General features: G+C 36.0%; 1 protein-coding gene across 1 annotated transcript in view; it reads right to left on the bottom strand.

The window, feature by feature from the left end:
• LOC139964231 (FK506-binding protein 15-like) overlaps positions 1 to 14,695 on the bottom strand; it is a 45,679-nt gene that overhangs the window by 12,712 nt on the left and 18,272 nt on the right. The window contains exons 9-20 of the mRNA XM_071965677.1: positions 13,376 to 13,519; positions 13,059 to 13,180; positions 12,346 to 12,382; positions 11,958 to 12,077; positions 10,169 to 10,310; positions 8,795 to 8,934; positions 7,293 to 7,568; positions 6,598 to 6,797; positions 3,262 to 3,364; positions 2,576 to 2,747; positions 1,556 to 1,692; positions 697 to 780 (exon numbers count right to left, since the gene is read on the bottom strand). Of these exons, the coding sequence (XP_071821778.1) occupies positions 697 to 780; positions 1,556 to 1,692; positions 2,576 to 2,747; positions 3,262 to 3,364; positions 6,598 to 6,797; positions 7,293 to 7,568; positions 8,795 to 8,934; positions 10,169 to 10,310; positions 11,958 to 12,077; positions 12,346 to 12,382; positions 13,059 to 13,180; positions 13,376 to 13,519 (1,677 nt within the window). The remainder of the gene's footprint in view (positions 1 to 696; positions 781 to 1,555; positions 1,693 to 2,575; positions 2,748 to 3,261; positions 3,365 to 6,597; positions 6,798 to 7,292; positions 7,569 to 8,794; positions 8,935 to 10,168; positions 10,311 to 11,957; positions 12,078 to 12,345; positions 12,383 to 13,058; positions 13,181 to 13,375; positions 13,520 to 14,695) is intronic.

Genomic DNA, 14,695 nt, shown 5'->3' on the forward strand with positions numbered 1-14,695 from the left:
CTGCTAATATACATTGTGGGACTAAGAATTTCTTCACTTCAGTACACCCATAACTTGATCACATTAAATAATAACGGGAAGAAAATGATTTATTGGAAATTTTTCCTAACCAAACAGCAACTTTATGTAGACCAAAAATTTTGACCTTTTTTTTTAATACCCTTTTCAGGAGGTGACACTGAAGGACACTGAAGAATATAAGCTGGTCTGCATGTAGGTTTGGAAAGAAATGACAAAGACAAGCGGACTAGAAAGGCTTCCTCCCTGTAATGCAGATGGACTCTTTTTGTGGTACTTTTCATGAAGTTTCAGCCAAACAGACTGATAGCATTTTTATCACTCAAGAAGTCACTGGAGACAGAATAAAGCACACGAGCGGTGTCTCTTTAATAATATCTTACAATAACAGCAGTAAACGAAAAAAAAAAAAAAATGATTGAAATTGCTTCTTATCAATTCACAATACTACCTTAGAGCATCCACGCCATACCAATCATTGCGATAAATAAAACCTGACAATTGTTGATAAACTTGTCTAAATATAACCTTACCAATTTGAATATTAACTCTCTTCTGTTGTTTAATGAAACCAGACATAACAGTGAAACAGCTGAGCCATCCCTTTGGGCTTTCTTGACAAAATGTTTGATAAAATTAAAGAGGACAACTTTGACAAGTAACTGCCAAGATTCTTACCTCATACGAACGTTTCATCTCCTCCATCTCATCCTGGGACCGCTGCTTCTCAGCAGCTGCTTTCTTCCTCCTATCCGACAGATTCTGTCAAGAAACCAATCAGTCAAGAATACTTTAAAGAAGACTTTCATCTGATATGACATTTTCTGGATCTTTAGGTCCATACCACATCCTCATAGCATTTTGCACCTGGCAACAGCTGAGTGAATGATGTCATCACGGCAATTCACCTGACAATGTGTTTGTTTCTTGGTTATCACTCACCTATTCAATATGGAAAATGCTATTTCTACCAAAACAAATCTCACCACAGAAAAGCTTTACAGCTAAGCAAATATTCCGAATCAATCTTCGGGTTTCAAATATTAAATCAACATTATATTATCTGAAAGTAAACCTTTTGAAGAATATTTGCCGTTATGACATCACAGATCACATCCTGTAGGGTAGAATTGAGGGTTTGCTGGCTGAGATAAGATGTTCAAACTAACACTTTCATATATTGGTACTAATGACTTGAAAAATGCAAACTGGAAATTTTACTTGAAATGATAATTTGACTAGTCAACAGATGAACTTGCATTGGGATTTTATGATTGAATAAGAATTAAATTTTTTAATCATAGTCCAATAAAATACTGACTTAATTTCTTAGACTAATTACCAACAAACTGCACTATTTTTAGAGGAGGGTTAAGAAATAATTTGTAGCAATTGTGTAAGTAGTAAGAGATGAATTGCTTACTTTTAGTATAACTGTTGAATTTCACTCAATGTGTACAACAGGGATGCAACCATCACCTTTTTACATCTTTGTTAATTTTCTTAATGGTTTAATAAATTTAATAACAATGTTAACCTTTTCAACTGCTTCCTTTTCTGCTTTTAAATCTGCCATTTCCTCTTCAAGATTGCTTAACCTTCCCTCCAGCTGTTTCTTTACTTGCTTCTCTTCTTTCAACAATCTGCTCAGATTTTCAACTTTTTTCTCCGCATCTGCAGTTGAGGAAAAAAGAAGAAAAAAAACCAGGAATAGAAGCATTTACACTACTGGTAGATTTTTAACAAGATTAAATCTCTATCACAACAGAGAATCAGTAATTAAGAAAACACAAATCTCTATCACAACAGAGAATCAGTAATTAAGAAAACACAAATCTCTATCACAACAGAGAATCATTAATTAAGAAAACACATTCAGGCCATGTTTAGTGAGTGTTACCTTAAATGAGATATAGAGATCACCGTTATTATCAATCACCATGTTTCTATGATTGAAGTACTTATGCTAAACAACCCTCCAATTCCCCTCTCAAAACCCCATCACATCCAAAAACCCAACCTTTTGGAGAAGAAGACACATCATGATAAATTCTCCTATACAGCTATCAGAAATATTTTTTCTGTTTGAGAGATATTTAATATTTCAAATGTAAGAAATTGAAATATCCAACTTATACCACCAGAGGAGGGTTGCCTAATTTACTAGCAAAAAGGACAAAGTTGCTTCCCTTGAAACAATATAATTGACATCTTTATGCACAATATGTTTTAGTGTGTTTGTTTTGAAATGATTGCTGTAGAGCAGTAACCAATTTTAGCTTCAATTACATTGCAGTACTTAACGTATGGACTCACCCCTCCATCGAGGAAGCAATTGTGTATAACTCTTGACTTGTCGATAACTTTGAAGTGAGCTTCCCAGGCCTAACTCTATATCCTAACATACAATATGTAGAATATGATAGAGGTTTACACCCTATACCTCTACTCTGCAGATGATAAACTTGTTGATAACTTTGGCTTCAAGCCTGCTTCCCTAGCCTACTCTATAGCCTAACATACAATACCTAAATATGATAATGGTTTACGACCTTACCTCTACTCTGCACTTTCAAAATGTCTACTTCACTCTGTTGGTCTTCTGCTGATGTTACAATTGTTGATAACTTTGACCTCACATCTGCTTCCCTTTGCTGGACCTGACCTAACTCTAGTTGTAAGCTACTTAGCTTGGCAGTAGCATTACTCAAATCTGTTGTTAACTTAACCTGTGAAATGAAACAACAACAAAAGAAACACCAAATAAATGTTTAAAAACAATAAGTTCTTCATAATAGGATCCAAATAAAGTGTTCTTGTTCACTTCTTTCTTTGTATTTAACTTGGATTCATTTCATATCACTCACACAAACAGAAAGAAAAAAGATTATGTTTGCATATAAATGTTGCAACTTGTTGATTCTTTGTAAATGGAGCCATTCTTTTCTATTCCTTACTTAATGAATCTATGTGAATCTAAGCTCCTAACTGCAGTATGTCAACTGCAGTATGTCAACAGTTTTGAAAGTAACCAAATGTGCAAGGGTTTTCTTTAACTTTTTTTTTTTTCATTTTACAGATTAAATTTAGATAGACACTGACAGATCCTTAGACCGGACGTTACTATGCTAAAAAAAGAAAACAATTTTATGCTAATGGCCATCCTAGCACTATGCTATCCCCATAGGATTGGTATTCACTAGCTAATAGCATCCTGTAATGAAATACATACTGAACACTCACCTTTTCTTGCTCTAACTCAAGGACTCGTAGCTGCGACTGAGCCGCTGTCTGCTTGTAAGTGTCATTTCTCTTTTCTAATAATGAATTACTCTCCTCCACAAACCTGTCAATGTAAAAAGAAACAATATTGAAATGGAAAGGGATAAAAGGTGGAATTGTGGTATTTGCCCTTTTGTTTCAATAACAACATCACCTACACTTTAATGTATGCTAGCTCTCAACTTTGGTGTGTTAACTGTAGGCAAGCCACATGTGCAATAATTCAATAAACTGAGTTTATCGACTGGATAACTGTGTTTTTCGCGACAAACTCAGTTTATCCAGTGAAAAGCGATAAACTCGGTTTATCGAATTATTGCACATGTGGTGTGCCATATCCAATTCGATAAACTTGGTTTATCGAGCGATAAACTGAGTTTATCGATAAACAGAGATTATCGATAAACTTAGTTTATCCAGCGAAAAACATAGTTCCCATTTGATAAACTTGGTTTATCGCTGATAATCTTAGTTTAACAAAGTAACCCTGCTTTTTGCTTGATAAAGTGAGTTTATCGCGAAAGACACGGTTATCCATCCGATAAACTTAGTTTTTCGATCGAAAAACACAGTTTAAAGGCGATAAAGTCGGTTTATCAAATTATTGCACATATGGCTTGCCATATAAGTGTCAAATAAACTTTCAAAAATAGTTTGAAAGCATCTTTTGCTTATCGAAACAAATAACAGCAGCAGTTTTATCAGGACTACCACTCTTGCCTCTAGCTAATTACCTATTTAAAATGTAAACTACTTTTCATAACAGAATCGCGACAGCAGCTGCCAATGTCATGATCTCTTGAAGGCATTTAAACTACTGGATAAATGCATCTTATTGAACAAACAGGAATTACTTCCTATAGCTTGGACAGAACAGTGCACAGGAGACTTGCATAAATCTGACAAATGGAAGAAAGGAGATGAGAGGCATTCAGCTACTATGGGACAAATGATAAAGGATTCTTGCATCTCTGGAAATTTAAAGAAAATGTACAACTTGCAAAAAAACATAACTGGATGATCACATCGTCTCGAAAACATAAGAACGAAGAAAACTTTTGTCTAAAAAATGGACGAAATGGACGAGCAAATAAGAAACCCTCCATGCTGGTGACAGCTGTAACCATGCTATCAAATGCCAACATGCACAAACAAACAAATCCCTATTTAACTAACATTGAAAGGGTACTTCCTCATTATATATTCTATATTCTTCTCTTACTATTCATTTATTTTCGGTTTTTAATAGTTAAAATCTTGCAAAAGCCAAGGTTAAATGTGCAAAAGAATTGTGTCAGGATTCTGACATTTTCCAGGAGTCTGAGCAGGGAAACCCATAAACCTAACACAATGAAATGATAAGCAAAGATTTAGGGAAATATTAACATTCAAACAATGATTCATTAGATTTATATCTAAAGTACAAGATTTTTGCAGTACCCCTTTCTTGCCAAAGTAGGAATCAAAATTCAGTCAACAACATTATTTCCCACGATCACTTATATTCTTTAACCAAGAATGAGTACAAGGTTCATGATATCTTTTAGGCAACCAAAAAAACTCATTCAAAAGAAACCTAAATTAAAGTCAGAACATGAGCTTAGTAAGTAGGCCTATAAACTATCAAAATTTTATTAGTAATTCCTGATCTAAAGCTAAGCTTTTGCCAGTATGTGGGTAAAACAAGATGTTCCTTTTTTTTTTATTTTCAACAACAAACAACATTGAAGACCATGAAAAATGTCTTCACATTAAAGGAGCAATCCAAATTCAATATACAAATGAAGGTATAACTTAACACCTACATATCTTACCCTTCTATAACTTAGAAGTTTGACCTTTAAATGGATTTGGTAACCCTATTGCACTGTGAATCAATATTAAAGCTCACTTTCTATAAACCTTATTAAGTACCTTTACATTCCTGTTTCAAATACAACCTTAGCTGATTCTGCTTAAACTGGGACAGCATCGATGTCACAATAACTGACACCTTATCAATGGAACTATGTTTAGGTTTAGTGTACGTCCAATGGATCTTTTGAAGGGTCTTAAAGGGATGGTACGAAGCAGGCAACAGGTCAGACAAGACAAACATATAGTCATGCGAACAGCAGCCATGAATATCACATACTTTGAATTGGCATCTGAATGATTACTAAATTTGAAATGAGGTCTGAAGAAAGAAGGCGGATAAAGAGAGCAAGCCATCAACAAAGCCAAAGCACACAGAATGAAAAGGAACCAAAAATTATACCAAAAATATAACTATTGCATTCTGTTGTGTACGTATTGTAATAAAATATTTCTACATTTGTTATAAACTGATATAAAAATTTTATTTAAATAGACACGGTTTCTAAAGATTGCCTTTAACTTTGAAAACTAGATCCAGATAGCATGTTTTATTGCCAAGATATCAACTTTAAAATTTGGAGTCAAAGTTTTCTTCATGTACATGGCAACAGCAGATTTGGTAACATCATAACAGCTGGTAGGCTAAAATTGCTTTTATCTTCCTAAAGCCAAAACAATTATCATAATGGGATGATATTATGGTTATAAGAAATAATAAATGTTTTATTAAGCCTTGAATTCAAAGTAGATTGAGATAAGATCGGTAAGCACTTCATTTGCATAGCACAGGTTCAAAACAAATAAACAACATTGACAGGAAAACATATCTTTGAAAGAACATGGGCCATGATGGCATCACCAGTCACCCCAGAGAAAGCAAGGGGTTTATCTGGTAAAAATAAGAAGCCTATCCATAAGGTTAGGTACCCTGTCAAAGGTAGGATGCCGTGGTGGCTGCAGCATTGTGCAGACAGGCCGTGTGACACATTATCTTGTTTGTTATGCTCTGCAGTTTCAGGTAATAGACACTGCAATTCTTCATACATAATAACTATTGCTTTTGATTGTAAACCAACCTAGCTGAATAGGATTTTGCAGATGCTGCGACAATTTTATTGACACAGTTCCATAGAAAAAAGAAGATATTAAGATGGGGTTTTTCAGTCAACCTTTTGCAAAACCTTTTCAGCATGATTTAAGATTACCATGGTTACAGTCACTAATATGATCCATTGTTACAGTCATAGGTAAGACAAACATACTGCTACTGCTAGTTAAAGACCTCATTTCAATACATCTGCTTCCTAAGCTGATATATACACTTGGGTGAGAAATGGTACATATTTCAGGCATGAAACACATGTAACTGCTTTCAGTGATTACTTGTGTTAAGAGTCTCAATCTATTATCACATACAGGAATGCCACAGTTATTACTTACATTTGGTTCCTTTGTAGCAACTCTGAAATTTTATCGTTCTGAGTTTCGATCTTGGAGCTTTTCTCGTAAACGTCTTTCTTTAGTCTGTCATTTTCTTGCATGATTCTCTGAATATTCTGCATTAGTATATTGGCCTCCATATTTGGTGCGTTGCTACCAGAATTCGCAGCATGCATCTGGTTTGCGTGTAGAGTATCAATCTGGTGATTAAATTAAAAATCAATTCATGAAAAACACCCTTTAGTGAGAGAGACTGATGGAACCAGTCCTTTTTGAGAGACTGATGAAACCAGTCATCTGAGAGACTGACAAACCAATTCTCTGTTCAGTTCTACGGGAAAACCTAAAAAAAAAAAACCCTGTAATTGCACCGAAGAGGAGTGAAATAGCTGCAAATGATGGTCGGATGGAACAGAAGGCTTTGGAAATACGAAGATCAAAATTATTTATTCATAAATGTAACCATCAAAATCACACCTACTAGGATTCAATTTTGGGATCAACTTTCAAGGTTTGCAAAGAATCAACCCACATCAAGTCAATTTGGGGCCCAACACAGTTTTCTGTAATGGATGCAAAACTGACCAACCAGAAATTTATTAAATGGTTGTTACCTAGATAGATCTCTTTACTGAGATATAGGGGGAGTCAGTTAATATTACAATGAGTCTTACATGCACTCCTCTTTCAGTTACCTTTTGACTGATGTTGTTGATCTTGTCGGATACTTGTATAACCGCCTGCCGAAGGTCAGAGTGGTGTTGTCTGGCTTCTGAAAGAACTAAAGTTGACTGGACGTCAGATGTGGCGGGTTGCATCAAGGCCCCTGGGTACATAGTTGTTGGTGCCATCTGTGTCTGGAAGCCCACAGGGGCTGCTAACTGTTGGCCTATAGGGGGATGTTGGGCCATGTGTCCCTGATGATTTTGCTGGCCGAACATGACATTTGCCTGAACTGGTTGCTGCTGAAACTGATAGATAAAAGGAAATACTATAAAATGACAAAGAAATCAAGAAAATTACGATTCAAAAACTTGTTGATTTAATTGTCATCCAAGATTTTGATTTTACAAATTACCACAAAATAAATAAGTCTAAGGTCAAACCTCTAATCAAGAAACTTGACATAAAATGTTAAACTGGATGTTATACCAGCTAAGGTTAATAGCAGCAGGATTGATTTTAAAAGGATTGTCAGCTTCAGAATGTTTCAAAGAAGGTTCAATTATTAACTATCACTCCTGAACAGTTGTGATGTAAAATATAGTGAAAGTCACGACAGAAAATTTGTTTGTGTTATGAATTATCAAGTACTATGGTGGTAACGACCTGCTGTAAGAATAAGAATAATAATAATAATATTCCACTTTTATATAGCGCTTTATAGCAGCAATAGGTCTCAAAGCGCTTTACAGACGTTATTTTAATGAGATAAAGCATCATTTAGTCCCTGGGTGGAGAGAGGCAATTGAGATAAAGCATCTTGCCCAAGGACTCAACGGAGTGAACTAGGCAGGAGTCAAACCAGCAATCCTTGAATCACGAGTACGACGCCTTAGCCAATCATCCACCAAGAAATGTTGAAAGGACTATAAAACTAGCATTGGATGAACTGTCACTGAGTATAGCACAGTTCTTTTAGATCAGTGCTATGGTAGAGTGTATAAAGGCAGTGGCATTAGTAGCAATGAAACCTAGCATCTGGGATTATGCGTTGGATCCCTGGCCACCCAAAGATGGGATTTTCATCCAGGAGAAGTCTAGGGTTTTCCGAAATGGTTTTTCAAAATGGAAAAAGAAATCCAACAGAAGGGTTGGCTTTTAAAGCATTGTCTGAGATGTCCTAGGTTATAGCCCTTGTCATCAAGGCGACATGGCTTTCAACCAAACCTGATCCCCTAATTGGCCACGTGAAAAAGCCCTTCGACATTAACTCCAAAACGAGTTAGGATCATTCAGTTTGCTGCCAGGTAATGAGCTAAATCTGTAAATTGCACAGCCACCTGATATAACGTGTAAGTAAAGCAATACGGCTTCTCTGACATGTATATATGTGGCTGCTTGGCTTCGTAAAATTACTGCCATCCAGGACAACAGGAAAGATCTTTTAAAGAGATGATTCTTGAAGCTGAATGAACCTTTGAATGCTGCTTTAGTACTAACTTAATAAAAGATACATATGTACGGAGATGAGTACCTGCATGGGTGGTTGGTTGATCCCCATGGGTGGTTGGTTGACAACCATCGGTTGCTGTGGCTGTTGTTGTTGTTGCTGCTGCATCTGGTCAGGGTATTGAGGCTGAGACTGATATATGGCAAGTTGATGGGGCTGAGAGCCTGGAAAAACAACAACAAAACACGATCAATGAAGATTTCACACTGTATGACCAAGAAAAAGTGTAAAATCTGTAAAGACTACAGTCTAAACACTATATGGTCTAAATATTTAAGACTAAAAACTAGTCTGAAACCTCAAACACCAACAACTACATCTGAAAACCCTCACTTGTCTAAATTTCTAATGTCTAAAGACTAAACAATAATGGTCTAAATATTTAAGACTAAAAACTAGTCTGAAACCTTAAACTCCAACAACTTCGTCTGGAAGATCCCCACTTGTCTGAATCTCAAAGAACACAAACACACTAGCATTAATAAAACACCTTCTAAATCTGTAACCACACTGTCACATTACATTCTAGCTAAAGCATATCTCAGAAAACAGCAAAGAAACTTATAGGTAGAATGAGATATGGACCGTCAGCCAGACATGATTGGTTCAAACCCAGTCTAAAGCATATCTCCAAAAACAGCAAAGAAACTTATAGGTAGAATGAGATATGTACCGTCGACCAGACATGACTGGTTCAAACCCAGTCTAAAGCATATCTCCAAAAACAGCAAAGAAACTTATAGGTAGAATGAGATATGTACCGTCGACCAGACATGACTGGTTCAAACCCAGTCTAAAGCATATCTCCAAAAACAGCAAAGAAACTTATAGGTAGAATGAGATATGTACCGTCGACCAGACATGACTGGTTCAAACCCAGTCTAAAGCATATCTCGGAATACAGCAAAGAAACTTATAGGTAGAATGAGATATGGACTGGCGACCAGACATGACTGGTTCAAACCCAGTCTAAAGCATATCTCCAAAAACAGCAAAGAAACTTATAGGTAGAATGAGATATGGACTGGCGACCAGACGTGACCGGTTCAAGCCTGGTCTAGACATAACATTTCTTTCCTTTTTTCCAACCCCTCATATTTTCCCAGTCTGTTCTCCATTATTCATTTCCATATATACTCATATTTAATCATAATTGACAGATTGGAATGCCATTTCCTTGTGTAAACTCATTTGAATGTTCACTTGAAAAATCTTTTTGGCTAAAGTCTTTCTGGCTTAAATATCGAGATTCCAGCGCTAACTTTGTAGCTACACTTGTTGAATCCCAATCTTCATTCAGTCTACAATTCCCGAGTGGGTTTTAAAGTTATCCTATTCTCCAACAGTTTACGACAGAGATGAATGAGCCTAAGGTTTGTAAGTGAAATTAAAACTTACTTATTTGATCTTGATGAGATGGTAGTTGTGATGGTGGGGCAGGATTTGGCAAATGTTTCCTTGGTGTTTTGATCGGTTTCCTTGATGAGGGGAGACTAGAAGGTGTTGGTGGACCACCTGTGTCTGACGATGCACTTGCCTCCTGTTTAGAAAATAAAGAATATGATAAATATGACAACAAGATAAGACACTTTAACATGCATGCATCATACAATGTGATGAAGACCAAAAGCCTTACACTGACTGTAAACTAAACTTACCCTTCATGTACCCTGAAAAACACAAAATCTATGGTTATAATGTAAAAATGGCTTAACAAATATTATCACCAAATAATACATCCAATACTCCAGAATCTGAAATTCCAAGACAAACTGAAATGATTATCCACACATCATAGCCCCCCCCCCCAAAAAAAAAAAAGACAAATCTCTTGAAATTAAAGAATGCTGTACTTACATTGGCCCTTATTTATACATCTATTCTTCTGATAAAAATATTGTTCCCATATAATGAATATATTTTACTCCATCTTACAGACAGTATGGAGAAAAAAAGATATTCCGTTCCGTTCCCTTTCTCCAGTACAAGTTCCAAAGACACTTAATCACATCCCTTGGTAGTCAAATAGCCCTGGTCTATAAACTACTTCACTCAGGGTAGTAATAGTCACAGTATAGCCATCCACATATATATGTATAGTCATCATGTTGTTTGTAGTAAAGATGCTTTACGAGGTTATCTGTTTGCTGCTCACTGACCTTTAGAACCAAATAGTTAACATAAACTATTCTTACCTATGGATTATCTGGGGTAATTGTAAACATCATTATCTTCAAAATGACAACTGTCGATTGTCAGATTGACCCAATTGAAGCATTTGCTTTTTCTTTTTTTTTTTTTGCACGGATTTTGGTATTTTTGCATTAAATCCTTGAGAATATCGAAAAACATAAAATGTTGCAATGATGCATTTTGCTTTAGAGTGGGCAGTGAAAGTTTCATTTTAAAACTGAAAAGCCCCAAAAAATGGAGGATTTAAAAACTTTTGGTTTGATTTTTGCATGTGATTATAAAAATTATCTGTCTGAAAAGTATATGGATGACAAAATGTTTAGAATCACATCAATCATAAATCATTCACTATTTAACATTCATTTTATGCCAACTTCTGAGTGGATGTTTTAGCTTGATTAATTATAATCATATTTTCAGTAAACCAATATAGAAAACTGACTGAGAAATCACAACTTTTGAAAGAGTAAAAACAAATTTTCTTTTGGCTATTCCGAATTCAAAACAGTGACCATAGGATTGGGTTTAGATAGACACATACAGGCCAATGGGTCAAAGCCCTTCCCCCACCACCCACCCCTGTTAGTCTCGCTAGGTCAAAGCCCTCCCCCACCATTAGTCTCTTGCTGTATACTGCACTGTTATCTGTAGTAAGGGTACTAAGTAAAACAACAGCACCATAAGGGTAAGGTGAACCCCTGCAACCTCCCCCCCTCCCCCTCCTCAGTAACCCTCTACATATGTTATACTTACATCTGCTACAGAGTCTGTTCTGTTATCTGTAGGGATGGGTCACATGCAGGACTATGGTACCATAGGGGTAAAGTGTCCCCCTCACCCCCCCTTCAGCACCCTACAGTAAATTATACTTACATCTGCTTCAGAGTTTGTACTGCATCTGTAGGGATGGGTCACAAGCAGGACCATGATACCACAGAGGTAAACTGACCCCCCACCTACCCCCCTTCAGCACCCTACAGTAAAATATACTTACATCTGCTTCAGAATCTGTACTGTTATCTGTAGCTACTGTAGCACCTGACATGGGAAGCATTGGTTGTCCCATCTTTGCCATACGAGATATTAACTTTGCTTTACTACTCGTGGTTGGACTCTGTAAGGAAAATGAACACCAATCGAAAATGAACGGATATGAATTCCGGCATAAATATAAAACCATAAAAGCTAATGTGAGTAGCATTGTGGAATAATAGACTGAATTCATGGTTCATATTTTCACTGTTTGCTACCAACTAGAGGATAAACAGTACTTAAAGCTTTACCTGTAAGACTTAAACAAATAATTTTATACCCTTAAGTTTTTAAACATAAATTTTGCTGGAAATGTTATTAATTAGGAGAAAATAGGAGAACAAATTTACCATTGGTTCATTCTCAGATTGTGATCTTGAGTCAACCCTGTGAGAAAATGAGAAAAGTCATTATTTGCTATTAGTGGAAAATTATGGCACTTTGAAGTGAGGCAAGATTGTTGCAATGACAGGAAGATTGGCACAATTTGTTTCACTTGAGTGTTGCTTACCTAGGTGCAACACAGATGAAGGTGAAGTTTGGGTGGATTATGAGGGGGGGGGGGGGGCATACGAACAAATAACTTATAATTTGATGTCAACTTATTTTTTGTTACACAAGACTCTCCATTGGTTCAACAAACTTGCCATTTCTAGTTATGTTGATCTTCAGAACCTTTCATCTTCTGTAGACCTATGAAGTATGGTTGTATTATGCAAGGAATATTTATCTATGGATAGAAATTCTCAAGTTTATACTAAAACTCTTTATCATAAAGTATTGAAAATATCAAGGTCTGTTGTACAACCACTGATAAATACCACTCTCCTTGAATTTGTGTAACAACTGAAAACAGATCAAGTATCCCTGATTATGAGCAGGAGTGTCAAAAAGCAAGGTCTGGTACAAGGGAAAAGTATGCCAACATGCCCCCTGTTTGAAGATTTCGCTATTGTTTAAATATATTATAAAAACATTCTCTATCCCATATTTCCCTGGACCTCCTAATTGACCCAGGCCTCCCCCTGACCCCTCTTTCATCAGGGGTAGTTATGAGGCGTACCTGGGTGATTCTGTCCCATTCTTCATGCGCGGTGAAGTCATCATTTCGTCTGATGATTTGGCCATCTCTGCAGCATCTGATGACATGGACTCTCCATCTTCCTTGTCTCTGCTTAGTTTAATCTGTGTACAATATATCAAAATAATCAAAATTCACACAAATAAAATAACTTATGTTTACCCCGAAGGCAAAGAACCCCATGCCACACCTCCCCCCACCATCCCACTGCACCCTGCTCCTAATTTGCCACCCCCACCACTGCTAAGGAAGATAAATAACTTTAACACGTATCATAACCTAGAAATCTAAATATGTACCTTCTTGATTTCCACATCGAAAATTAGAGTCGAGTTTGGTGGTATCCGAGATGATAGACCTTTCTTGCCGTAGGCATGAGATGGAGGTATAACGAGAAGACGACGACCTCCTTTCTTCATCCCGGTGACACCTTCCTCCCATCCCTGAATAAGAAATATGACCAATAAATATGTAACTTGATTACCAGTAAGTTCAAGCAAGGTTTACTTATAGTAAAGAGAACCTTCATCTTTGAACAGCTCTGTAGCATCTTCTACCCAGTATGTATTTATGCGGTGCACACAGTACATTTTGAAATGAATTTTCAAAAAAATCATTTCTTGCTGAAATTGCTACTAGCATTACATTATAATATGGTTTGAACACTTTTAATCAAATTAAGTCAACAGGAGTTATTATTATGTTTATACTTTTTAAATAACAATTATTTATCAAATAGTTTTTGCCCCTATTTTCCTATTCTAAGGGATAATTCAGAGGTTAATTCTCCATGGCACTGTGGTACTTATAATAACAAAAATATTTCAAATATACAGTTTTGCTATAAACATATATTAAGTAAGTTAATTTGGATCATTTGTCATGTGATGTTACATTTTGCATGCCATTTGATAAAAAGTATGATGCAGTAGGACAAAATCTTCTGCTTTCAGATGGTAAGGTTAACCAATTGCTGGCAAGATTACTACAAAAATACAGAGATGCATATCTGATGTTGTACACTACAACTTCAAGTATTTGCAGTATTTTATTATAAACCTTACAGTTGCTATATGCAAAATGTAGACACCTCAACTATTCCATGATTATATTTTTAGCGGATATTAGCGGAGTGTTAGCTCAGTCACGCTGGTGCCTTCCAATCATAAGGTCCCTGGTTCGAGTCACTCCAAGATTAATGTATGTTGTCCTGTTACAGAGTTGTTGACAATTAACAATTCATAATCATGGACGTTAAATATGAATGTAAGAGACTGACTTCGGTCAGCTTGCAAATTTGATAAGCTAATAAGGCTTCTTTGCAAGTTCCTGCTAGCAGGAGGATCTAAAATACATACATACATACATAATATTAAATATGTCATGTGATCACATGTTAAACATTAATACTACTTTATCAGAAAGTCAAAAGTGGTTAGCTGTAATAAGTCAAAATTGAAAATATGTTACTAGAGGGACATTTTGGTGGCAGAAAATGTTATCCTTTTCATAAAGTGAAATACATTCCATCCTGTTAGTGGGAACCAATTTATCGTTAATTATGTTTGCTTGTCTCAATGAGGTAACATATTTCGAGGAATGAATCTCTTAATAGAACA

This window comes from Apostichopus japonicus, chromosome 22 (assembly GCF_037975245.1).
Source record: "Apostichopus japonicus isolate 1M-3 chromosome 22, ASM3797524v1, whole genome shotgun sequence".
In the NCBI taxonomy this organism is placed as follows: Eukaryota; Metazoa; Echinodermata; class Holothuroidea; order Aspidochirotida; family Stichopodidae; genus Apostichopus; species Apostichopus japonicus.